The sequence below is a fragment of the Paroedura picta genome, chromosome 1 (assembly GCF_049243985.1).
Source record: "Paroedura picta isolate Pp20150507F chromosome 1, Ppicta_v3.0, whole genome shotgun sequence".
NCBI lineage: Eukaryota > Metazoa > Chordata > Lepidosauria > Squamata > Gekkonidae > Paroedura > Paroedura picta.
In genome coordinates, this window is record NC_135369.1 from 44,847,136 (window position 1) to 44,873,874 (window position 26,739).

A 26,739-nucleotide genomic window follows, 5' to 3' on the forward strand; every position below is an offset into this window, starting at 1 on the left:
TGAAGGAATCTGAAAGGGTCTTCATGCTCACAGGTTCCCTTGAGCACACCATCTGATGAACAACTTCCTGTTTGTGGCAAACTATAGTTGGCTGTCACAGCAGAATCAAGATATAAGTTGTGTTTATCCTGCAAATACTGGAGGCAATTTGAGAATGAATATGGGTTTGCGATCTGGGGCTGCATGACAGGTGCAAAATTCATAGCTTGCCCAGTTGGTATGCTGAGGGGACTAACTATATTGTGCACACAAGGGGAAGAGGGAGTGGCTGAACTTGACGCCCCCCTCCCTCCCTCAGCTTGTTCTCCTAGAACCAGACTACAAGCTGGCCTCGTACCACTGGCTTTGTTCAGTTGTGATACCAAATCTTGCATTGGAGGATGGGTACAATATGTAATCATGGTTCTGTGATTATTTTTTTAATGGGGAGCACTGAACAGTTTTCAGTGGTATATAACTTGGATTTTTAAATACATTTTAAAATTGTGGTAGCTGTCTTTCCAAATAACTCTTCGAACAGCAATGGTAAGTTAGAGAACCTGACATCCTCCCCCCCCCCTTTATTCTGTGACACCTTCATTTCCTTACCATACTAAACAACTCTAATCTCTTCCCATGCATTTGCTGTCATTTGTCTTTCCCCTCTTTAATTAGTTTTAAGCAAGGAGAATTGAACCAAAGATCAGCCTGAGGAGCATACCATTTATTTATATAATGGGATAGGTTTTCAATTTTATTTTTTTGTCTTCGACATGCATCTTTGCATTCCTTGGCTGCTTCTTGACTGCTGTCAAATGCAAGGGGGATGGAGTTTTATTGAACTGACCACAGTAGATCTCTAGTCTTTCCCCTCAGGTGTCACCATTAGTTTAACATCTATTAACTTTAGAGCACTTAATATTTTTCTTCCCATTGTGTGTGGTTTTGAATATGCCAGTATCTTTTCTCACTTTCTGATGTGCTATCTGCTCACCTAAGTTACTCAGAGCCTGGGGTCATTTCTCACATTTTCTTGAATAACTTTCCTTAAGAGACGTGACAGTATCTTGCTTCCTCCCAAGGGTTCAGTGAAGATTTTAACCATGAATACAACAGCTGTATGTGTCTGAAATTTCATAGGTCCAGATGCAAAAATCCAGACATGGTTAATCAGTAAGCCTCTCGGAATCTAGAATGGAACTGCCTTGAACCCAAAGCTTCCATGTAGCCATCATGATGGGTAGCCATTGATACCTCTTACCTCTTGCCTTCTTATGCCCCCCACAGAGCTCTTTGTAGGTGCAAATTTGTTGGAAGTCCCTGACCCAAGGGAGGTTTGCCTGGCCTTAACCCAGGTCAGGGCCTTTCCGTCCCTCGCCCCGACCTGGTGGTATGAGTTCCTGAGAGAGCTGAGGGCCCTGACAGAGTTATCACAGTTCTGCAGGTCCTGTAAAATGGAGCTCTTCCACCAGGTCTTTGGTTGAGGCCAGGGTGGGAATATCTTGGGTCCAAACAAATTGAGCCAGGTCATCGGCCTTACACCTACCTTCCTGAGGTAGGGACCATCATCTGGAGGGCGGGGTTAGGGGTTTTTCGCCACTTGGTAAATTGATTATTGGAGTTGGGGGTGTTAATGGGTTTTAATGGGGTTTTGGTGGGAAATGATAGTTGAAACCTGCCACGAGCCATCTTTCGGGAGTGGCTACAAGTTAAAATATAAGTAAATAAATAATATCCTTGAGATGGGACTGCTGGGAAACGTCATTGTGAAGAGAGCAGCTGTCACACAGGTTCAAATCTATTTTATCTGCGATGCCCCCTTAGACCATTTGTGCACTGGAGGTTTCATGCCAGGCTGCAGGCTGGAGTTTTAGTCGTGGCCGGTTGCCCCACCTCTTCCTGCACCCACAAGGGGAAGCATTTGGCCCGGTGCACCTCACCTGCCCCCGATCTGCGCTCCTGCACGGGATCTGGGGCAGTGAAGTCCCCAGTGCATAAACTGTCTTAGTGAATCTGAGTCAGTAACTCTCTTTCAATCTCACAGGGTTATTGTGATATTAGGTAATGGGGACATGTATACCACCCAGCATTCCTAGAAGGCTGGGTTAAAAATTGATCTGTGCAGACCTGTTTGTTTGTTTTTTAATCAGAGTGACCCGTGTACAACCCATCTTGGCTAATTTAACGCTGAAGAAAAAAATAACCCACAGTCCTGATTAAGCCTAAATTTAACTGAATCAAATTTGGCGAATTCTAGTTCACTAATTTCATTTAGAAATCCTACCTCTTTTTGTTGGGGGGGGGGACTGAAATATTGTTACTTTGAGGTCATCATATGGTTACTTTGAAGATCTTGCAGAGAGTAATATATCATCTCAAAGATCTTGGAACATTTCTATTTTTTATGTCCAATTTATGGCTCTTTATTCTTCTGCACAGAGGCTGGTGTATTTCTCTTAAATAAATGCAGAAGATGGTATGTATCCCCTTAATCTCTTCATCTTCCAGTATGCCCTGATAGGATGGCTTATGTTGTTCTATAATAGAACTGCCTGAGAAAGATATGAGGACACAGATGTTATCTGAGTTTTCTGCAGATGAAGCACCTTAGTTTGTGTGTGTGTGTCAGATGGCCTGTTGTTGCTCATATATAACTGCCTGATCTAAAAGGTGCTATCTGAAATTCAGTTTGAGCCCATCACTCAAGATGTGTAAGAGAAATATTGTCCGGGATGGATTAGAGATCATTATGCTGGAGTAATCTCCACTGGGAGTTGTTGGTGACAACTCTCAATGTTCTGCTAATTTATCTTCTGGTCAAACTGGTCAGCCCATGGCTTCACTGGGTAAGTATTTCAGAATTAAGAATGTGAGAGCTTTTCAAGTACAAGTCCCTGTCTTGGGTATTGGAGCAAATGTGGTTGTAGAGCTTGGTCATAGTAATGGATCTCTAAATCAAGCCATAAATAAGATGTTATATTCCTTAATCCTAGATATTGTGGAACTTTGTGAGTATTCCTGCTAGTACAGTTGTCCTGAAGATATGAACTATCTAAAGTATTTGTGAGAGAGAACATAGTAGCAAAAATTGATGACCAAGTGCATTGTGTATTCCTAGAGGAGATCAGCCCTGACTGCTCCTTAGAAGGCCAGATCCTGAAGATGAAATTCAAATACTTTGGCCACCTCATGAGAAGGAAAGACTCCCTGGAGAAGAGCCTAATGCTGGGAGTGATCGAGGGCAAAAGAAGAAGGGGACGACAGAGAATGAGGTGGCTGGATGGAGTCACTGAAGCAGTAGGTGCAAACTTAAATGGACTCCGGGGAATGGTAGAGGACAGGAAGGCCTGAAGGATCATTGTCCATGGGGTCACGATGGGTCAGACACGACTAACAACAACAACAAAATTGTGGTAGTATCAGGGATGTTTGTGTTGTGAGTTATTATATCAGTAGTACGAAGGAGATATATATCTGGGATATTATCTATGGACTGTGGCGTCCTTAAGGCTCCCTGATACTTTCATGTGCTAGTACCATAAGGACTGAGGATAGTATCGGTGCACCCATGATTGGGATAATGTAGTTTCTCAATAGAACTAGTTTCCAAATCACTGAGGTGTCCAGAGTTTCTTGACTTATGAAGTTATATGCCATCTTCTGAGTATCTCAGGACCCAGGACAGGTAATAACAGTATAAAAACAGACAGAAGGTAAATAGGTAGAATGGCATTGCAGAGCCAGTACTCACAACAGACTTCTAGAGTATTAATACTTGCAGAAATTATGTGGCTAAGCCATAACTGCACTAATATTGATACTAAACAGTGAATTGACCTGTATAGAGGTGGCCTGTACAGTTAATAAAAAAAACACTCAAGAAACTACAATCCTCCAAGAGTGTTCTCTGATTAATCACTTCAGTCAATTTTTTTCTTAGAGAAAAGGCAAAAGAGATTAGGTGCAACATCAAGGTATGCACTGACATTAAAGGAACCTACTTCAAAACAACACATAAGTCTCATCACTTCTATCACCAGTTGGAAGTACTTTAATATCAGAAGATGGAAAATGCCAGAGACAATGCACAGTAAGGTGCCTTCTTCAGATGTTAGTGAGAATGCCCAGCTCTCTAAATACTTTGGAGAAAAGTTGTTGATGTTACCATCCAAAATCTGTCCAACTTTGTTCAATTCAAAAACAATTTCTCAATCTCTACAGCAGCTAAATGCCTGTGGTACTACGCTGAAAACCCGTAGAAGCTCCCTGTGTTAGAGCATGTATCTCTATGTTGTTGTTGTTAGTTGCAAAGTTATGTCTGACCCACTGCGACCCCATGTACAATGATCCTCCAGGCCTTCCGGTCCTCTACTTAAGGCCCATTTGACTTCACATTCCAGGATTGAAAGGTTTGCCTTGGATTCGAACTGAGATCATTCTGTCATTTTGGGGATTGTATCCCAATACTGCTTTTCCTACTCTTCTATTGATTCTGAAGGCTACTCCATTTCTTCTGAGAGATTCTTGCCCATAGTGGTATACTTGATGGTCATCTGAATTAAATTAAATTAAATTCACCCATTCCTGTCCAGTTTAGTTCACTGATTCCTAAAATGTCGATGTTCAGTCTTGTCATCTCTTGTTTGACCACATCCAGCTTGCCTTGATTCATAGATCTGATGTTCCAGGTTCCTATGGAATAAAAGTCTTTACAGCATCTGTCTTTTCACCACCAGTTCCCTCCACAACTGTGCGTCCTTTCAGCTTTGGCCCAATTGCTTCATTCATTCTGGTGCTACTCGTACTAGCCGTCTGCTCATCTCCAGTAGCATATTGGACACCTTCTGACCTGAGGGGCTCATTTTCCGGCATCATATCATTTTGCCTTTTCGTACTGTCCATAGAGTTTTCATGGCAAAGATATAGGAGTGTTTTGCCATTTCCTTCTCCAGTGGATCACCTTTTGTCAAAGCTCTCTGCTATGATCTGTCCGTCTTGGGTGGCCCTGCACGGCATAGCTCATAGCTTCACTGAGCTACGCAAGCCCCTTCGCCACGACAAGGCAGCGATCCTTGAAGGGGATGTCTCTATATATCATCATCAAAAAATACATCTATTTGGCCTTTTCAAGGATTAACTCAAACTTGGAAACAATCTCATATATGCCTCGTCTGGTCCTTTCCTACCCAGCCACAGAACTTACATCTTGGAGTTGTGTTTCAGATGACTCTGCTTAACCCAGATTGTCACAGCTTCCAAACATCTGGCAACTTTTTCTGGGGGGGAAGAGTCCAGCTGTTCGTCCATTAGGAAGTAGAGCTGGGTGTTCCTGGTGGAAAGAGATCAGCCACTGGAGGGCTGTCCCCTCTTGTTGCCAGCATCACCAAGGCAGTGATCAAGAAGCTTAAGATCTACCACATCAAACGCTGATGGGAAATTTAGCAGCATGAGCAGCACCTTTGTCCAGCTGTCATCAAAGATCATCCATCAGGGCAATCAAAGCTGTCTCTACCCCATGACCAGGATAGAAGTCAGACTGAAATGGGTCAAGGACTGAATCTTTCTCTAGGTAAGCCAGGAGTTGGTTCACAGCTGCCTTTTCAACTACCTTCCCCAGAAACACCAAATGTGAGGTGGGGTGGTAGCTGGATGGGTCCTGAGAATCCAGTGCTGTTTTTTTCCATAAGAGCCAGGCCACTGCATCTTTTAACCTCTTTGGGAATTCCCCAGAAGATAGGGAAAGGTTGATGATCTCCTAGAGCCTCCTATCCTCTTGTCACTTGTTCTGAGCAGCCAAAAAGGACAGGGGTCTAATGGGCAAGTGCACAACTTCACTTGACAACCTATCTACTTCAGTCTGTGAGAGCAATCTGAAGTTATCAAACACCAAGGAGCCTCCAGTTCCTGTTCTGAATCAAGCATGGCAGGGAGGTCACAGTGGAGTATTGAGACCTTATCTGCAAAATAGCTCACAACAATTCTGATTTCCCCAGCCTTAGTCTGCCATTTTGTCTCATGCACCATTTGATCCTTGCTTTTCTTCCAAGGAGCTATGGTTAATGACTGGAGATCAAGTGGATCCCAAAGACTACTGAGCACTTACAAATGGATTGCACTGCAGAACATTTAAAAACCACTAGATTAGGGCTAGGCATGGTGAGAACTGTATTCATGCCACCATTCAGCCAAGAAGGTTGACCTTGGACCAGTCTTTCTTTCAACCTAACCTGCCCCACAGGAGGACTACTAAGGATAAAATGGGGAGCAGAGATATAGACCTCACAGACATCCTTAGTGGAAGGGCTGATTAATTTGTGCATAGTTTTACATTGAAAGAACAGGACTACCACTCTGAATACATCTTTCCTTTCATTACTTGTCATTCTCCTGCTTGGCAACTGTGAACTTCAGTGCAGTTTGTCATTTCTTGTTTCATTATTGAAGCCATCCTTTGCCTGGAGCAAAGTGATTTGCAGGTCATTCATTCATTCTGCCCACCCTGGATGGAGTGCAGCTCTTAGCGGCTCACTCTGCCAGGAACCTGGGCATGATCCTGGATGCTTTCCTTACAATGGAAGTCCAGGTCACAAAGTTAGCATAGCTGGCATTTCACCACCTCAGACAAGCTACTAATGCCCTACTTGGCTCTGGAACACCTAGCCACAGTGATCCAACTCACTCTAAGCAGGCCTACCCTTATCCTTGATCCGGAAACTACAACTGGTACAGAATGCCAGGGTCAGGATTCTCACTAATACACCATGGAGATCCCACATCCAGCCTGTCTTCCCAACAGCTCGGCTGGCTCCCAGCTGAATTCCGGATTAAGCTTAAGATTTTGGTAATCACTTTCAAGGCCATAGGTCGTCTGGGCCCAGTGTACTTGAGAGACCGCCTCCTTGCCTATACTCCCAAAAGAGCCTTATGCTCCACCACCTCCAACTGGCTGCGGATCCCTGGCCCCAGAGAAGCATGTCAGACCTCAACAAACTCCAGAGCCTTCTCAGTCTTGGCCACCATCTGGTGGAATGAGCTCCCTGAAGCGATCAGGGCCCTGTCCAAACTCTCACAATTTCACAGGGCCTGCAAAAGAGAGCTTCTCCACCAAGCATTTGCTTGAGGCTGACTGACCCCAAAACACCTGCTGCCCCCCCCCCCGGACACCCCTTTTCCATGACTGAAGAATCTGACCTACCCAAGGCTTTGTCAGTGTTCCTGTTAAAATATTGTTCTGGTTGACATGTTATGTTATGATTGTTATACTTGTTATATTTGTTACAATGTTCTATGTAATTATCCCAGAATGTTCTATGTAAATCGCCCAGAGCCCAATGGAAGTGCGGCATAAAAATCTAAATAAATAAAGTCATTTCCCTCCCTCCCTTGAGGCTCAGGGTAGTTTACATTTGAACTTGTGAAACAATACAAGGAATTATGTTTGGGATCCAATACAAGGAAAAACATCATAATTGTGAACATATAACATTACTTACACCATAACATTGAATAGTAGATCATTTAATATTTTTAATGATTAACACTGCACCATGGATTGGTTCTTCATCTGCCTGTTAAATAACATATTATTTTGACACAAGTTTCCATTGTCTCTCTTACTGGTGTTTATGAAAACTCTGAAGGAAAAGGGGAGGGCAGAAACCAAGGGAATATCACAGTGAGGTTGGTAGCTAATTTAGACCACTGATACTAAGCATGTCGTTGACCCGTAGAATTTAATGTTCCTGGCTGTTTAAAATAAGATGGATTTGTTGCTGCTTAGAAATGAAGGTTAGATCATCTATTTTCAGTCTTTTGTTTTTGTTGTGAAATCTGGATTCAGTTTCCAGAAGAGATTTATATTTCATGAACCAATATTGTTAAAGCTCTCTCCAGTTTAGAAACCACAGGCTTTAGTCCTTGCTAAGGGTAGGATAGCACACTTGACGGGCTGCTGATTTGATCCAAGGTGACACAACCTATATTGGTGTCTGAGGCTGAATGCATCATTTGGTGTGCATTTGCATAGACTTTACATCAGTGGACAGGAGGTAACATTTTTCTCTGGCCTATCCAGAGCACATCTGGAAAAACTGTTTTTCCAGACATTTACCATCACAAAGGATTAGAAGAACTATTATATAGTTGGCATGCTTGCTGGGAACTGATGTCAGTGTAACACTCTAAATGTTTGAACAAAGGAGACAAAAAGAACTGTCTGGATATGAGAAGTCAAAACAGGAAAAGATAAAAACTGATACTGTCAGCTTAACATGTTATCAGAACAGTAGCTCAGTCATTAAGTTTATAGTCAAGCATATTTTTCTCCTCCCAGAATAAAAGATGCTACAGGGAGTACCTGCTCTCATAAGGAGTGTAAATCATCCTTCTGTTCATGAACCTCAAAACCCACCTTTGGCACCTTTGGCTTAACCACTGAACATCATCAATTCCTAGAAAAAGGTTGTCTAAATGCATGTCTGTGTAGCCATTCCTTGCTATACTTGGCTCCCTGTATGCTGAAATTTGTATTGCAAGCTGTTTAAAGCAGGGACCTTTCGTGGAGGTGTACATTCACTTAAATGCTGTGACATGTTATAGGCAAGGCTGTGTGTCTCTGCAACCACACAGGAAAAAAACACAGAATGTAGTACTGAGTCCAGAATTCAGTTTCTTGAGCATCTTAGCCTTTATTTGAAAAAGAAATGAGAGCGGGTTTCTAGCCTTCATCCTAGCGAAGGTGTGGATATGCAGAGGGGGCATTACTTGGAGATACAGCACTGCCCTTACATATAGAGGTCCCAGGGTTAGCTCCAGGCATCTTCAATTACAAGATCTCCAAAAGCAGTGCCTGGAAAGATGCCTGGCTGAAACCCTAGACCGGGGGTGGGCAAATTGGGGCTCTTCAGATGCCCATGGGGGTTCATGGTAACTGTAGTCCATGGACAATTTGGAGAGCCACAGTTTGGCCACCCCTGCCCTAGACAGGTACTGCCAGTCAAAATAGGCAGTACTGGGCATGGTCGTCCAATGATTGGGCATGAGGTGGTATCATATACTCAAATGGTGTGGGCTATGTAGTTGTATAATTCAATTTGTCTTAATGCAGAATTTTAATTGTCTGAGTATAGATTTTTAAAAATCACAAAGTACATAAATCCCTAGGTGGGTTTTGCTGTCTCCTGTGGGAAATCCAAATTCCAAAATTTGGATCCATGAAACAGTGAGACATAATCTTGTGTTTTTGACTAATTGAGCATCGTATATCTTATCCCTAGGTAAGAATCTGCTAATGGTAGTGTCTCTGTCTCATTGTTCTACACTGAATACATAAATCAAGGCAGTTGTCTGTGAAGTGCAATTACATGGTAGCTGCCTGTAGTACTACCTAGCACTGAAATTTACAGTCTGGGTTTTGAGAAGTTTCTTAGAAATGGGAAGATAACTTTTCCTCCAAAAAACAACTTGACCTCAGGAAGCCTAGCTTTCCAGGCCACACACTTCAAGAACATAAGGATCCCCTTTGCCCCATCTTGCACATTCAGGAAACAGCTTTTATGTGGTACTCTCCCATATGGATGAAATGTGTGTATGACTTCTGCAACCACGTGGAGTTTCCTTCCAGTGGGAGTGGGTAGGGAAGATCCACATGGGAGCATCATTTGGGCATGGAATTGGGGTCACTGTGATGGACAGACAGTTGTGAATTTTCTGCATTGTGCAGGGGATTGGACTAGATGACCCTGGAGGTCCCTTCCATTCTATTCCCACACAGGTTTGTTATATTTGCACAAATACTGCAGCTGCATGGGATAGCACCCCAAGGACGTAGTATGCTGTCGCTATGTGAGTGTGCGTATACCTGTCTGTGGATAGATTGGTACAGTGGCCTGAGAGCTTTGACAGAAGAGCTAAGAAAGATAACCATGTGGTGATATGCCTGTGGGACAAGAAGGCAGTTTAGCTGGCCTTGCAGTTTGAGTACAAAAGATGTTGCCATATTTCTGTTGTGTAAATAGAGAGGGGAAAGGGTTTGTTTTTTTAATTAACACAAGACTGATATTTGTGGGGAACTTTTTTGTCTTCTTTTATCTCCCAAGAATTATCTTCGATGTCTTTTGAGGAACTGCTGAAGTTAAGAAACAAGGTTGGGACCAAAGCTTATCAGCGAATGGCCCTTGAGAAGACAGCAAAAAATACCACAAAGCCAAAGAAGAGGCAGCCTTCAAACAAACACAGGTGAATGTGGTTCCCTTTGCTCTCCAGAGGGCATAGCAGTTAAGTGCTCTCCTGGGTTCCAGTGAAGGATTCTGAACTCCCTGTTCCACTGGTAAAGAGCTTAGAGATCTCTAATTTGCCTGGAGAGATATTAGAAAGTAGAGCAATGTGCTTTCAGGATGGGTTGATTTTTAACACAGAGGTTCATTTCTGGGTGCTTCTTTCTACAGGTGTAGATATTGTTTTAAGTAGATCATGCTTTCCTGAAGAACCAGCAGCCTAAGGGTCTACCTTACAGCTTGCCCTGTTAGAGCTCCTACCATACCATTGCTACATTTCTCCCCCCCTCCCCAAAATGTGATCTGCATATGATGATTCTTTCCCTTTGTTTTGAGATTCTATGAGATCCCTTTACAAGGCTGCTTGGCTCTTGCTTCCATTTGCAGTTCCTCAATTGCAGTGAGTTCTGTAAATGTCACTGATGTGATGAGTAATTTGGATATTAAAGAAGACAGGAGCAAAAACAGATCACGGGATTGCTCCTTCACCAGTCACGTCCTTGCAGCTCTTCACATTTATTGTAAGCGATTACCCTTTGCTCCGGGTACTGAAGCCAAGTTTCAGTCCACACGAGTGTCCTATCCAAGGTAATTGCAGCAGACATCTGCTCTTTATTTCATCAGGACTCCCTCATCGGTTTCCAACTTCCAGCTAAAAACATCTTTTCCTCCCTGCCCCTTCCCTATTAGTACCTTGTGCTATTCTTTCACCTTTTACCTGAGGCTCTTGCTGGGCTTTCCAGACAATGCCAAAAGCTTCTCAAAATGTCTTCCCTATTATGGGTTATTTATTTCTATTTTTAACTCTCCAAAGCCTTTTGAGAGATGCTTTGCACAAAAGCCCCAGTGCAGCCAGAATCAAATCAGATATATCTGTGTTTTTTTTAAGGGAACACTCCAAAAATTCTGCTCTGCTCACTGGTGCGTTATAGAATGAAATTGAATTCAGAAGCAACCCGACACCATGACTCAAAAAAAAAAAAATAACTGAGCAGGATTTCTAAAATTTCCTGCATGCTGATCAGAAGCCAGTGCGTAGTGAAAATGAAAGGGAAGCAGGAGCCAATGAACTGCAGGAGCCTAATCAGCTCAAGAAATCCCACAGGGGGTGTGGAAGGATAGCTACAGCCACAGTACTGCTGTGGTTCATTCTTTACCCTCTTCTCCTACCTGCTGTAGAAAACAGCACATTCTAGTTTCTGCTTCAAAGCCACTTGGGGAGGAGGGGCTGAAATGGACCATGGCAGTAGTGTTTTGCTGCCAAAGCAAAATACCCTTTTCTCAGGAAAGAGCTGGCATTTCTGTCATTAAGCTCTGGGGGAACCCTATTTACAGGTAACTGATATATAACTTCATAATTCCCATGCAGCACTTTACTGGCTTTTAGAAAGAAAGATGAGCTCACTTTCATTTTTTGGCCTTCTTACATTTTATCTATTTTCAGGTTTAAGGCTAGGCCTTGATATATCCCCTAGAGAGGCAGGTTTTTAGAGAGTTCTCTTCCCCGGGACTAGCTGCATGCCTTTCTTTTTCTGCTGTATCTGGAGGCTACTGTATAAGAGCTGCAGCTCCTCCAAAAGGAGTATGACTTTTGTTAATGTCACTGCTGAATAAAATATAGCTCTCGTATTTTTAAGGCTGCTAAAGGATGTTCATGTTGGCATATTGGTGATGTCATGTTGGTCAAAGAGGATGCAAAAGACAAATTGGGTGAGATGATAACATAGCTGCACCCACCAACCTCTTGGACATAACTTTACAAGCTTTCCAGGAGTTTTCTCTGATTTTGTCTTCAGGATTCCTAGTTTAATTGGCTGCGGTAATCAAGCATTCTTCAAAAGGTAATAAGAAGCCAACAGTAATTCTGACAGAGGAGACAAGTAGCAAGTAATAATGCAAAGACTTTGTCTGAACTCTTGCTTTGCTCTGATTAATTATAATATTTACTTTATAGTTCATTAATTAAAATGTTGCCCTTCTATCAGGCCTGCTCAGAGCAAATAAAATCAAAATGGCACAAAGCTATTGGGGGAAAGTATTCTAATTTATAAGACATACACAAGGTAAAATAGTACATAACTTATTTTTCTTAATATTTGTTTGTATGATATTTAAATGTAAAACCTAGTGTGGTGAATCACATTAGACCCTTGATAAAGGCTCTCAACTTTGAGACACAAATGACACTTAAATGAAGATAGATTCAGGAGGGTAGCCCTGTTGGTCTAAAGCAACGGAATGTAGTTTGAGTTCAGTAGCACCTTTAAGACCAGCAACATTTTTATTCAAGATATAATCCTTTGTGTGCATACACACTTCTTCGGATACATTGGTGTGCAAGCATATGAAAGCTTATCCTTGATTAAAAACCTTGTGGGTCTTAAAGGTGCCACTGAACTAAAATTTTATTCTGACACAAAAATGAATTAGGGGCTAAAATGATTTTACTGTTGCATTAAAAGCTTTCTTAAGGTGGAGAGCCTCTCCTCCTAAATTCTAGTAATCTGAGCAGCTTTGGAGAAGGCTTTCTGTAAAAGAGGTGCAATGACAGAAAAAGGCCTGCCCTTTTGCCCTACCCGATAAAGCTTCTCTCAAATGGTATTGGGAGCAAATTCACATGAGTAAAATCATTCTCAGATTTTCTGGAACCAGAGTATTGGAGGCGGGGTGTTAAAACTCGACCCCAGCATTTTCTGTTGGGCTTGGAAGCCAACTGGTCATTAGAGCAGATCTCATAGCACTGGTATTATGTAATCTTGATGGCCTCTCTTCATGAAGAAACGGGCTGTTGCACTTTGCATCCCTAGCAAATTCTGAGCATTCTTTATGGCAGCCAGTGGTTTACCAGATTGTAGTAAACCAGCCTGGAGTTCATAAATGCCTGGATGATGGCTACCAGAACCTCTGTCTGATATGGTGTAGTCATGGGACCAAGAAATGATGGCCAAAAACATACTTTCAGATATTTCAGGTATTTTTAACATCCCAACCTAGTTGAAGATGGGTCTTCTTATGAGAAAATGGCACAGGTTTCATTCTGTCAATCTAAACTCTCCCCCCCTCTCCCGCCCTGTAAATATGTAGAAAGAAAACTTACTGGACCTTGGGGATTGAAATTAAAAGAATTACAGTTCATGCCCAGAAGGAGCTTAAGGATCTCAGTGGGCCCAGCCTTCAGGGGTTCAGGGCAGTACACAAAAAGCTACCCAAGGAAATAATCTAAAAATAAAAGTTGCTGAACTCAGTAAAAAGCTGTTGGAAGATGACAGTCGGATCAAAATCCAAGGAACTGTAATTAGGAATTCTGTAACTTAATGTAAACTATATAGCTGCATTATAAGGGATATATTTTATATTGGGATGAGAAGCAGTATTATGTAAAGTTCATTAATAAAAGTAATAAAGTTTATTGCTGGATTTTAGAGGTATTAAAATAATAAATTTTGCATTTGATGTTCAGTTTGAAACTTTTTCTTACCTTTATTTGGAGTAGTGCTTGCTTAATGAGTCTTTGCCCTGTAATTCTGACAGGAACTGCTCTCTAAAAAAAATAATTAATGCAGGTGGAAAGAGAACAGAATGTTAAGAACAGTTAATCAGATGTGCAGAGCCTAGATTTTTTTTCTTTATTACTCCGTTCTATTATACACACTGATTATATAAATTAAAGTGCCATACAAATTGCAGACATCTCAGTACAGTCTATTAGAATCCTCTGCCAATAGAATTACAATGTTTTCTTGAGTTCCCATATTTACATGTTAGCATTCCTTACACATTCTAATGGAGATCTCTGGCTCACAAAAGCTTATGACACAAATAAATTAAGGCGCTGAAAGACCTGTTGTTGTTTTGGCTATTGCAGACAAGCATTGCTTCCCCTCTGGAATGTACTTGAACAGAGAGGTTAGTGATGGAAGCCAGAGAGGGAGGGAGCGTAGGAGAGGGTGTCTGCTCAAGGTAGTCATTCCCTGTCCTTGGGAATCAAGACCCTTCATACAGGCATCGGTCTTCAGTTGTGAGTTACGTGGAAGGAAGCAGGTAGCCTGACGCTTGCTTCTTTTCAGGCAAGGGTGTAAAGAGACAGAAGGCAGCTGGATAGAGAGGGACTTTGATGACAGGTCCTGTGAGACCAGTGTTACTCCCAAGGGTCTTTTGAGCTGCAAGGAGGTCTACAGTTTAAATTGCTCTGGGGTGGGGGGAAGTCACCTAGAAGGATGGTCATACTCGTTTTCTATTAAACTATGGTCCTCAGGCAATCTCTGCCCCAATCTATGAATCTCGTATATGTGAAAATTAATTAATTATTTACTTGTATAGTTGGTTTCTCCCCAATGGGGGACCCAAAGTTCTTAGTTACCATCAATCATCAAAAGAACAACATAAATTATGTACATTCTGTGTATTATCCCAAACACACACGTACAGTAACTGTTAAATGAATTGCTATAACCTTTCTGTTATCATATGACATCTGAGCATATAAGGCAGCTTCTCCCTACCACTGCTGAACTTTAGCCAGTCCTTGTGTCGTTGGAGCGAGAGAAGGCCTTTGCAAGTCAGACATGACTCAAAACAACATTCTAGCTTTCAGAGTCTCCAGAATTTTTCCTTAGGTATGATGTTTAAAAATTATTGTCTCTCTCTGTTAACATCTACCTGGGTGCTCGGTTGCCAGCACAGATGGTGCAGAAAAGACTGGGGTATTGCTGGGGAGGACAGGCCCTTTACTTCCAACTTTGAGATGCTCACAGCATGGCCATCCTCCAGTGTTTACTCATGAGTAAGTCATGGGTCTCAGCCAAGAAAACCTAATAAGGGGTCTGCTCTCCACCTCCATCTTCCTGCCAGTGTCAGAAGTTTGCTGGGTGGAAGAAGAGCTGCCCTGCTGCTGGTAAGTTGCCCTTGCCTCTTTCAACTTGGAGATCAGTTGTCATTGTAGAGTCCCCACTCCAAAACGCATTTTCCCCTGGGGAGCTGATCTCTATAGTCCAATTCCAGGAGCTTTCCAGGCTCACTCCCTACATCTCTGGAGGTTGCCAGCCCCAAGAAGGCAACAGTGCTGGTGTGCCTCCTAGCGCCCATTGTATTCCTGAGTACAATGGGCTTTGCCTCTAGTCCTTATCCATGGGCTCCTATTAATATTTTTTTACAGCTGCTGCTCTTGTGGCTGGCCGCTGGCCGCTTGCCGCTCTCCCCGCAGATGTGCCTGGCTCCCAGAGCCAGTGCATCTACCACTGTCCACAAAGCACAGCAGTCGGCTACGCCTGCAAGGAGGCGCCGCCGAGGGCGACCCAGCCGCAGTGCCCACTGGAGGAGGAGGCAGCAGCAACCACGCCCGCCACCTTTGGCCCTGGGAGGTGGCCGAGGGGGCGGGAGGCCTCTTCGCGCCTCCAGGGGCCTGCCTCCCACCCACCCCCTTTATGCCGCTAGCACCCGCTGCATTTTAGACTGTAGCGGGCTTGAAGGATAGTGGTAGAATAAAAACTTGTCCATCTTCTACGTTTGACAAGACTGCTATTTATTTTTGTAAGCAAATAGTTTCTAAGAGGGTTTTTTTTTTAAGGCAACATTGAAATAAGCATTCTTAAGTGTAGAGCAATTAGTCAGATTGTGGAAAAATACAAGAGCATGTTACACGCCCACAGAGTTGTCTGACAGAAAGGAAGAAATTTCTCCAGAGAATTTACAGGACACTCAACATTGAATTAGCGCAACTTTTCTCACAAGAAGGGGGATGGGATTTGAGACTTCTGCTCAAAGTAAATTAAACATTTTCACAAATCAGCAAACAGGCAGCTTGAATATGGGACCTTTTGCTCTAGAAGTGTAGTGCTGCTCAGGATCAAAGAACCAAAGCTTAGAAATCCATTTAAATTTTGTCACTGGGCTGCAGGTTTTATAGTTGACTAAAGATTTAGTTGATCATGATTTTCATCAGTAGGGCTGAGAATTACATAATTATTCTTTGTTGCTTCATTGGTCATAGTGTATTAATATAATAATAGGGATACCCTTGCCAACCTGAGCTCATCAGATCTCTGAAGCTAAGGAGTGTCAGCCCTGGTTAGTATTTGGAGGGGGACCACTAGTGAATAGCAGGTGGCAAACCACTTCTGAATGTGTCTTCACTTGAAAATCTATGGGGTCACCACAAGAGAGCCAGCTTGGTGTAGTGGTTAGGAATGCGGACTTCTAATCGGGCAAGCCGGGTTAGATTCCATGCCCCTCCCCCCCCATATGCAGCCAGCTGGGTGACCTTGGGCTACCCACAACACTGATCAAGCTGTTCTGACAGAGCAGTAATATCAGGGCTCTCTCAGCCTCACCTACCTTACAGGGTGTCTGTTGTGGGCAGAGGAAAGGGAAGACAAATGTAAGCCACTTTGAGACTCCTTCGGGTAGAGAAAAGCAGCATATAAGAACCAACTCTTCTTCTAGTTGTGAATTTCCGGCATTGTGCAGGAGGTTGGACTAGATGACCCTGAAGTCCCTTCCAACATGATTCTGTTGCAACTTGATGGCAAAAAAAGGACAAAAAATAAAATACTAATTTTGCCACTTCCTATCATCCATTTCATAACGAGCATTAAAGGTAAGGAAGCATATTATTGAATATGGTCCAAATATGTATTGAGTCTAGTTTAGCTATGATATGCCTCTCCTGGGATTATTGAGATTCAGAATTCAAAAGATGGAGTCTAATACTATTTCAGTGTACTTCTTTTTAATCCTCCCTATATTTTAAGAATGAGTAGGTACCATGTATTTCTCAAACACTTTTCAGTTGCCCTCCAAGTTTTCAGGGTCTTTTGATTTCTTCCAATGGGCTGTAGTATTGATGAACTTGGTTGTGGCATTCTTTTGTATTTGGAGCAGTGGTTCTCATAGAGTCATAGACTAACAGAGTTGGAAAGGACCTCTTGGGCCATCTAATCCAACCCCATGCACTATGCAGGACACTCACAACCCTGTTGCTCATCCACTGTAACCTGCCACCCCCTTGAACCTTCACAGAATCAGCCTCTCTGTCAGGGTGTCTGTTGTGGGGAAGAAAGGGAAGGCGACTAAGCTGCTTTGAGCCTCCTTCGGGTACAGAAAAGCGGCATATAAGAACCAACTCTTCTTCTTCTACTAAGACTCCTAGAACCTTTTTGCACATACTACTGCCAAGACAAGTCTCCCTCATCCTATATTGGTATAAATGATTTTTCCTACCTAAATGCAGAACTTTACATTTGTCCCTATTGAACTTCATTTTGTTCAGTTTAGCCCACTTCTCAAGCCTATCAAGATCATCCTGTATTCTGTTGCTGTCTTTTGTTGTGTTTGCTACCCCTCCCAGTTTAGTATTGTCTGCAAATTTATTAAGTACCCCCTCTAATCTCTCATCCAGATCATTTATCACACTGCTCAGGGCAGAAAATGGCTCTAGATTCCTATGTAACCAACTGTGCTTCCTTTGACCCTCAGGCCACTGGAACTGTCAGCCAAGCAGCCAGTCCCATTTCTGCGGCAAGTGGTGCCTGTGAAAAAGAAGGTTAGTAGCTTTGCATCTCTGGATAGAAATAAGAAGCAAACAAGGAGGAAAGACAGGATGATAATATCGAAGGGAGTCAGACAGTGAAACTGCTGGGGGTGGGGGAGATGTCACAGATTTTTATGCTTTGAGAAGGCTCACAACTTGGTAGGCAGCAGACAAAACAGTGAAGGGAGGAACATTCCAGGGAGTGTGATGGAACTAGGCTTGCTCCCAAAATATAAAATTAATGGGGGTGCACTAGAATAGAATAATGACGTTTATTATAGATCAGATTTAGATGCTTACTCGCTCTTCCTCCTCCATAGGTGCCTCGAGACCCACGCTTTGATGATCTCTCTGGGGAGTACAACCCTGAAGTGTTTGAAAAGACATACGCGTTCTTGAACGACCTCAGAAAGAAAGAAAAGGAGGTAATGCTGCCAATGGTACTGCTTGTTTGGTTGACCACGTGCCTACAGGAAGAGTGTGTCCTCTTGCGCAGACTGAAGAGTCGTTCTCCCAATTCTTCCTTTTGCAGGAAGTTCGGAAGCAACTGAAAAAATGTCGAACCGTAGACCAGCAAAACAAGCTGCGACAGCTCCTAACACGTATGGTGAGTTGGTGTCATGATGAATTGCAATAGGCCTATGTTTTCTTCTGAGATGTAGGGAGCAAGCAAAAGTTGGGGTGCCCATTCAGCGGGAAAACTCCGATGCTGCTACTGAGATGGGGGAGAGGAGAAATCTTAACATGCATTTGCGCGAGAATGTTGATGACTTGCCCTTCTTGGCTGCTTAGACACAGCAGGAGGATGCCCAGAAGAAACGTCAGAAGGAGCGAGAAAAAGATGTTGCCTTGAAGAAACAGCAGAGGGAGCTGGCCAAGCAAGGGAAGAAGCCCTTCTATCTAAAAGAATGTAAGTTTTGTAAGAGCCCTGCTGGATCAGACCAGGGGCCCAGTCCAGCATCCTGTTCCACACTGTTGCCAACCAGCTGCCCTGGAGAGCTAGGAGATATGACACAGGGGTAAAAGCCTCCCCAAGTAATCTCCTAGCACTGGTATTCAGTGGTTTATTCCTCTGGCCACCTTTTAAGGCTGGCTGTAACTAGAGTCGCTAGCAGTGAATTGTTCAGTGTAATTACTCAATGAATAAAAAACTCTTTCCTTTGGCCTGTCTTGAAACTGTTGGCCATGAATCTGACCCCAAGTTCTAGTATTATAGGTGAGGGAGAAAAAGTTCTCTTTACCCACATTCTTCACCCCTTGCACAATTTCATCTGCTTTTGTCATGTCTCCAGTAGTCATCTTTTGTTTTAAGCCACAGAGTCACAGACTCTTCAGCTTTCCTTGTAATCATCTGCAATTTTTCTAGGTCTGCAGTATCTTTTTCGAAATATGGCAACTAGAATACACAGTATTCCAAATGGAGCCACACCATAGATTTACACAAGGGGTGTTACATTATTATCTGTTTTACTTTTAGTCATCCTCTCCTTCATGAAGTTTGCCAGTACTGCACACTGAGTCAGCATTGTCCTCTAGCTATTCACTGCAACTCCAGGGATTCCTTCCCTCTGTCTTGGCCAGTTCAGACCTCATCAGCATATATCTGAAGCTATGACTTATTTTGTTCTAGTTTGTATCACCTTACATGTGGTTTTCTCAACCAGGGTTTCCCAAATAGGTGGGACTTAATTATTTTTAATATATTTTTAAAATTTGTTGAGCATTTGTTGGGTGATATGACCATATATGGTCATGTTGACCTCCCCAAATGGTCATTCATGGACCTGGAGGGAGGGAGGAAGGGGAGAGGGGCCCTAGGTGGGCATGTATATGGCTATGCTTCCCAACCATATTCTACAGGATCATGCCACTTCTGGGGTTTCTCAAAGCCTAAAGAATGTTTCATGTGTTTCTCAACGATAGAAAAATTGAGAAATGCTGCCTTATACTTACTTACATTGAACTTTATTTGCTGTATTATCGCCTGCTTACCCTATTTATTTATTTCAACACCCCAGGATTTAAAAAGCCATCAAAAACAAAGAGACTTAAACATCTTAAAAATTGTCCATAAAACAGAAGCTGATCATTAAAAGGCTGATACGATAAAACTCTGACTTCCCTTTGAAGAAGCCATGCTGATTTTCCCTGGGCAGGCTTTATTCTTCTGTGTGATTACTAATTATGTCTGCTAATGCCATTATGAACAGTTATGACTTGAATTGACTGCCTTCTTCCATTTTGTTGTGTAGCTGATAAGCAGAAACTGGAACTAGCTGAGAAGTACAAGGAGCTAAAGAAGAGTGGGAAGCTGCAGAACTTCCTAAGCAAGAAGAGGAAACGCAATGCAGCTAAGGACAAAAGGAAACTGCCTTTCAGGAAGAAGGTGTAATTTTGGGCTATGCCTTGGGCAGGGGGGAGGGGGGGAGGACGGTGTACAGAGCTGATGCTGAAAGCACCAACACGATGCCAGGAGCATCTGCATCTTCTGCACCAATGAGCATTTGAGCAAATTAAGCTCCCACCTCTGCATATGCCTCTTAAGGGTGTACATTTATTCAGCCTCAGATCAAAAGGAGAAGATTTGCATTCTTCACCCAGATTCTTCCAGAGTCCATAACCAGAGCTTAGGACACAGCATTGGAGGGCTTTGTTCCTCGCATGAGGCAATACCTTTTGTCCACAGACTCCCCCAGCATGCAGAATTCCTTGGTTTCTCACATAGGTAATGTATTAAGAAAAATCTTCCCTAAAATAGTAGCGCTGCCATACCTACAGCTTTCCATCTGGAAGAAAAACAAATAGCTTGTATATATATTTTTCAGCTCACAGATATTCTGGCCGAGGACAAATGCTTTTTTTCATGCAAATGTTCTACATTGGACTGGAAATTTCCTAGAAATTTTGCAAAAAATCAATAGGTTGCAGTGTAGTGTTAACAGATAGCTTGTATTTTGACACGGCTTCTCAGATAACTGGTAAAATGTTTTGTATTAACATTTCACTAAGCATAAGTACAGTTCCAATAAAATCAAACTTGGTTTTCCTTTGGAATTCTTTTTCTCTGTTAATGCCAAACCAAGGAACAGATGCATTTTCAAGAGATGAGAGCACACAGTATTGCTTATTTCATTAGGACACATTTACCACTGTTTCTTCACACGACTTGTTCCGCACTCTCTCTCTCATTTTCTTCTTCACGGTGGTTTGATCTTTTCAGCTAGTAATTGCTAGCATGACTCCATTCTAGCTAAGCAGATCTTTGTTGGGTTTTTTTCATGTTCTGAATCTTGTCAGCTCTTTGGTTTGCTTCCTTGCCCTGTGCTCATGTTTCAGCTCTTGATTGGTTGCTGTGTACATTCATCTAGTTTAAAGAACACCTCTCCATTTGGGGAATGGCAGGAGACAATGAGGAATGTCACAAGTATGGGACATTATGGCTTGAATTATAAGGGGCAAGCCTCTGTACTTACTGTGTTCAAAAGACTAGGTAGGGTGACAAAAGGATTTGCCCTTTCCCACATCAGGGTACTGGTGGCCAGGCAAAGGTCTTGTGACTTTATTAAGGGTCACCTGCCTTTCCCATCATAATTCCAGTCTGTCTCATATGAAGCTGCCTTATACATAATCAGGCCAATTTAAACTGTATAATTTATTATTTATTTATTATTTATTAGGCAAATACCATTTTGGGCTGTATCAATAGGGGCATCACATCAAAATCACAAGATGTCATAGTCCCATTGTATACGGCACTGGTCAGACCACATCTGGAGTACTGTTTGCAGTTCTGGAGGCCTTACTTCAAGAAGGACGTAGATAAAATTGAAAGGGTACAGAGGAGAGCGACAAAGATGATCTGGGGCCAAGGGACCAAGCCCTGTGAAGATAGGTTGAGGGACTTGGGAATGTTCAGCCTGGAGAAAAGGAGGTTGAGAGGGGACATGATAGCCCTCTTTAAGTATTTGAAAGGTTGTCACTTTGAGGAGGGCAGGAAGCTGTTCCCGTTGGCTGCAGAGAAAAGGATGCGCAGTAATGGGTTTAAACTAAAACGATATAGGCTAGATATCAGGAAAAAGTTTTTCACAGAGTAGTTCAGCAGTGGAATAGGCTGCCTAAGGAGGTGGTGAGCTCCCCCTCACTGGCAGTCTTCAAGCAAAGGTTGGATACACACTTTTCTTGGATGCTTTAGGATGCTTTGGGCTGATCCTGCGTTGAGCAGGGGGTTGGACTAGATGGCCTGTATGGCCCCTTCCATCTCTATAATTCTATGATTATTTGATTTATAGACTGCTGTTCCCCAATTAGGTCTCACGGCGGTTTGCAACATAAAACAATTAAAACACAATAAAATCTCCCATAAAATCCCCAAATTACATCATATGTTGTACATCATACAAGCGGCAGTGGTCATAATTCCAATCCCAATTTCCCCTATGTTCAGCATGGTGAGATAAATAACATTCAAATAACATTCAAAGAGAGTGAGTGCCAATCTAATAGATCTAATATAATGATCTCGATGATAGAGATCTCAGTATTGGAGGGGATCCTCAGATGGACTAACAAGGACACTGCCCCGGCCTCAACCATATGCCTGGTGGAAGAGTTCCATCTTGCAGGCCCTGCGGAAAGCTGGTAATAGGGTTGTGCGATTCGGTCACTTTGGCGGCCGTTCCTGCCGGGTGCAGCCAGCGCAGCGCTGCGCTGCACTGCGCGGGGGGGGGAGGGCGGTGCCGGCAGCGGCGTGACAGCGGGCGCAACCACACAGTTTCCTCCAAGAACCTTAGGAGTTGGTCCGTTGTGACCCGCTCCATCACCTTACCCAGAAACGCTAAATGCAAAACTGGGCAGTAACTGGCAGAGTCCTGCGGGTCCAACAATGGCTTTTTCAGTAGAGGACATACCACTATTTCCTTGAGCCCCTCAGGAAACTCTCCAGATGTTAACGAGAGGTTAATCTCACTCAAGGGGCCTTCTATCCGCTGGTCACCTGATTTGAGCATCCAGGACGGACAGGGACCCAAGGGGCAAGTGGTCGCCCTCACTGACCCCAGTAACTCGTCCACTTCGGTTTCAATTTATTTTGCTGGCACTGGAGGTTGGGGAGCAAAGATGAAAGTGTGCCCCTTAACCATGGGAAATTCCCGACATACTGCAGCTGTACAAAAATGGTTCCTCTGGGAGCCTTGAGAACTTGGCTGATGAGAGGGAAGTTGGGGAGGGGGGGGGGACACAAGGCAATTCTATACAAAGTTACTGTAAAGTGGAGTAAATTAATGGCTGCCTATTCCCAGGAAAAGGCAGGTACTTTTTTTCCCATGTCACTTCTCAGTAGAAAATTAACCACAGACCATGTGCAGCATGCATTGTTTCTGGATCAGTCCTTGTCAGCTCTGGGCAAATTTGGCCTTACATTCTCTAAGCATTTCAGGGGCAAAAGTTCTAAAATTGAACCCTCATTTCCCAAAGCCAGCAGTCTGAACATGCCCTTACAAGGAAGGGAGAGTTACAAGGTCAATTTCTTTCTATTTCTCCCCCCTACCCTGTAAATTTTCCTTCTGAATATATTTACCAAGTTAATGAGTAATTTTATTTAGTGGGCTGAATGTATTGAAGTACCACTGGCTGCCTCAGAACATACTCATGGAAATGAATGACCTAAATACAAGGAAGAAAGCTACTTTCTCAAATTAGTGGAAATCATAAAAGATTAAAACAGCTATTGGGAATCGTAAAAAGCAATGAGAAGTAACCATCCTGATGCCTGGGGGCGGCGGGGGGAGGCTGATGAGAAGAGTGGGGTGTGCTACGTAGTTACCTGCTATGCCTGCTCAGAAGTGGGCAGCAATGGAGTCTTACATGCTCCGATTCAAGCCCGACTTAGTTCCCTGACAGAAACTTTAAGGGTCTGCCTTTTCCTTCGAATTGGCAAAGCTTCCTGAATTGGTGCCAGTTCAATACCTTGGAACTAAACTGCCTTGAACTCAATCACTGACTTCTAACAGTCCCCTGAAAAGGAGAGATGTTTGCATGCAGTTCTCCAAAACTGCGGTTCTGCAGGCTCTGTTTTCTGCAAGGTGGGTCCAGATCTTCAGGCGTTCCAGCCCTTCGGATTCTGGCCACGCCAGGTTTTCTCCTTCACCACTTCCGGTCTTGTAGTCCCTGAATAGTATTCTGTGTTTTAACTTGACTGGGTTTTTAACAGCTGCAGCACATGCCGGCATTAAGTGATAAGGACCAGATGTTGTCTTCCACTTCTTCAGCAAGAGAAACCTTCACATGTCACCAGTCAGCATCTTTCCCTGATCAACAAGCCATCCCAATTATCCTACTATTCTGGCCTCATGTTGTTTTTTTAATTATTGAGTGATATGACCATATATGGCCGGTCAGCCTGCCCTCCCTCCCAAAAAATGGCCAATTATGAGCCTGGAAGGGGCAGGATGGGGAGGAGCCCCAGCCATGCAAATCCTTGCTGGCTGAAGCTCATCACACATGGGAGCAACTGGAGTCCAGAGAGGGAAGTACTCTTGTTTTAAGTTAAGGGGCGGGGACAGAGCAGCAGAGACCTGCTTCGGCCTGGTTTCTAGCATTGGGGTGTGTGTGGAGGCAACAGAACGACACAGCAAACTTCACAAGCTCTTCTGCCCTCTGAGGGCAGACCTATGTGAGGCTTGTGCAATCTCCAAAACAAAAACAGCCCAAAAACAGCCTACCAGGTGCTAAATTGTAGCTATTTTTGCTGCCTAGCTGGAACTGCAAAAATGGAGGGTGTTGAGCATCCAGTGCAACATAATATTGATTGCATATTATGACTTAGTGTCTGTCTTTGTTTGTTTGTTCTTTTAGAGCTTTTGTGGGGAGGGAAGAATCTCAATTGGTGTAGGAATCCTGGGCCAGAACGGGGTAACTCTTCCCTCCATACTTTTTCTGGAAAGAAACTTCCTTCAGCATTTATTGGCTCCACTAGGGGAAAACGATGCACAGACCTTCAATTTACTTGTTTTTAATTAAAACGAGAAGCCTTACATAACCCTCACTTCAGTGGATGCTTTCACAAAAGCAGCCCCGATTATATGATTCATGATAAAGCTATGAGTGATATGGCCAATACTCTGCTTTTGTTCTGCCGGTTTGTTAAGATCCCAGCTGGTGAAATTGGTGATGTTACAACTCCCTAGAGGCTCCCTTTCCCCCTGCTCTTTCCACACACTGCACAGTGATGCCAAGAAGCTCCAGGTTATGCCTAAGACTTCAGAGGGGTTTTAGGACTGCTCAAGAATAATTTTGCCCCCGTTCAGTTGTGCGATGTTCATAGAACTGTGCTAAGCCTGGGAGGGTTGAAGTGGGTCTGTTTGTCTTCATTACACACTCTGTTTGAAACGCTGCCCAGCCACGATCACCTTTCATCACTGTCTGGTTCTGTCAACTTCTTCCAAGGTCTCACAGTAGTGTTTGATTTATTCATGTGGCAAAAGCCATACCCCATGGCAACAACGGCCTGGTCATAAGGAAGAAAGGCCTGGCGTATTGTAAAAACTGAATGCATGATCAGTGTAGCCTAGGACTAGGTCAGCTCAGAGAAGCACTGAGTCTATGACCAGAGAAGTAAGCAGTAAACAAGAGCAGGGGACCACCAAAACATTTCTGCCCATGCAGCTTGCGTGCTTGTCTCCCTCTCTGCCCTCGCTCTGTGTGTGTGCACCCTCCCTCTCCCCCCACCATGAAGAGATTCAAAATACCAGTGGTTCGTTACTCCTTTCCACCTCTTTGTGGGAATATCTAAACCTACGCTTCCATTTTATGCTTCCTGTTCTCAGCATGCCAAGGAGAAACCTGTTCCCAGCAACCCACCGCTTGCCCTTTGAAGGCAGCAAAAAGCAACCCGATGGGATGCTGACAACGAGGCCAGTTATGACACAGTTTCCTAATTTGCTACTGACTTTTGCCTTATATCCGTACTCTTATGATCGTTGTTCCATTGTCTGAGGAAGAGTGCCTGCACATGGAAGCTCAGGCCTTGAATAAATCTTTGTTGTTCTTAACGCTGCCCCTGGACTCAATTTTTAAAGAGGCCTTGAGATCATGAACTGAAAAATCTCCCTGCCCCACTCTTTAACTGCCTCCCTCTTTTTAACATCCAGGCTGATAAAGAACTCAAGTGCTCTAAAGGTTTGCATGGTAAGGTTGCCAACTTCCAGGTGGGGCCTGGAGCCTTCCTAGAATTACAGTTGATTTCCACACAAGTGAGATCAATTCCTGCTGAGAGAATGGCTGCTTTGGATGGTAGACACTATGACATTATATTCAGCTCCTCCCCTCCTGCAATCCTGCCCTTCCCAGGTTCTACTTCCTAATCTCCAGGAATTCCCCAGCCTGGAGCTGGCAACTCTACTGCATGCTGTGTTGTTTTGGTTGCAACAACAGAAAAAAAACCTATCCTAATCTAATCTCTAACATGTCTTTTGACTAGACTGCCCCGTACCTGTGAGCCAAAGGCCACATATATTTTATGTAAACCCTGCCAAGAAGAATTGATCCTATTGAAGGACTTCATTAGCAAACATTAAGTTGACAAACAACCACTGATGAAAACTCACTTGAAAACGGTTTTAATCTGGAGGCCATTTTGGTTGTTCAATTAAAAGAAGAGATTAGACACGTTTAGTTGCATTCATTATGAAATTGTTTATTGTGGCCTAGGATAGGTTCTTTTTTCTGTTGTACTCATTTTGAACCATCCTTTTTTTCGTAGTGTGTTATTTTGGTTGGTCAGAATAAAAGGTTTTCCATGGCTTTGTTTTGGGATTTTGCTACAGAGCAGCATGGCTTCTTACTGACGGCTGGCATTTTAGCAATACTAAAATCATTGCGGTGGCAAAGCCTAGGGGCTCCCACTGTACCCCCATAGAAGTAGGGAAAACACAGGCATGGTTAGGAGTGTTACCTTAAATT

The 26,739-nt window shown here is 43.3% G+C and overlaps 1 protein-coding gene across 2 annotated transcripts in view; it reads left to right on the forward strand.

Moving 5' to 3' along the window:
- Window positions 1-20,827, forward strand: part of RRP36 (ribosomal RNA processing 36) — a 38,623-nt gene extending 17,796 nt beyond the window's left edge. For both annotated transcript variants that reach the window (XM_077336488.1, XM_077336498.1), the window contains exons 3-8: window positions 10,077-10,215; window positions 17,727-17,793; window positions 18,102-18,206; window positions 18,314-18,388; window positions 18,574-18,691; window positions 20,034-20,827. In XM_077336488.1, coding sequence (XP_077192603.1) covers window positions 10,077-10,215; window positions 17,727-17,793; window positions 18,102-18,206; window positions 18,314-18,388; window positions 18,574-18,691; window positions 20,034-20,173 — 644 coding nt within the window. In that variant the 3' untranslated portion in view covers window positions 20,174-20,827. The remainder of the gene's footprint in view (window positions 1-10,076; window positions 10,216-17,726; window positions 17,794-18,101; window positions 18,207-18,313; window positions 18,389-18,573; window positions 18,692-20,033) is intronic.
- Window positions 20,828-26,739: the final 5,912 nt, after the last annotated feature.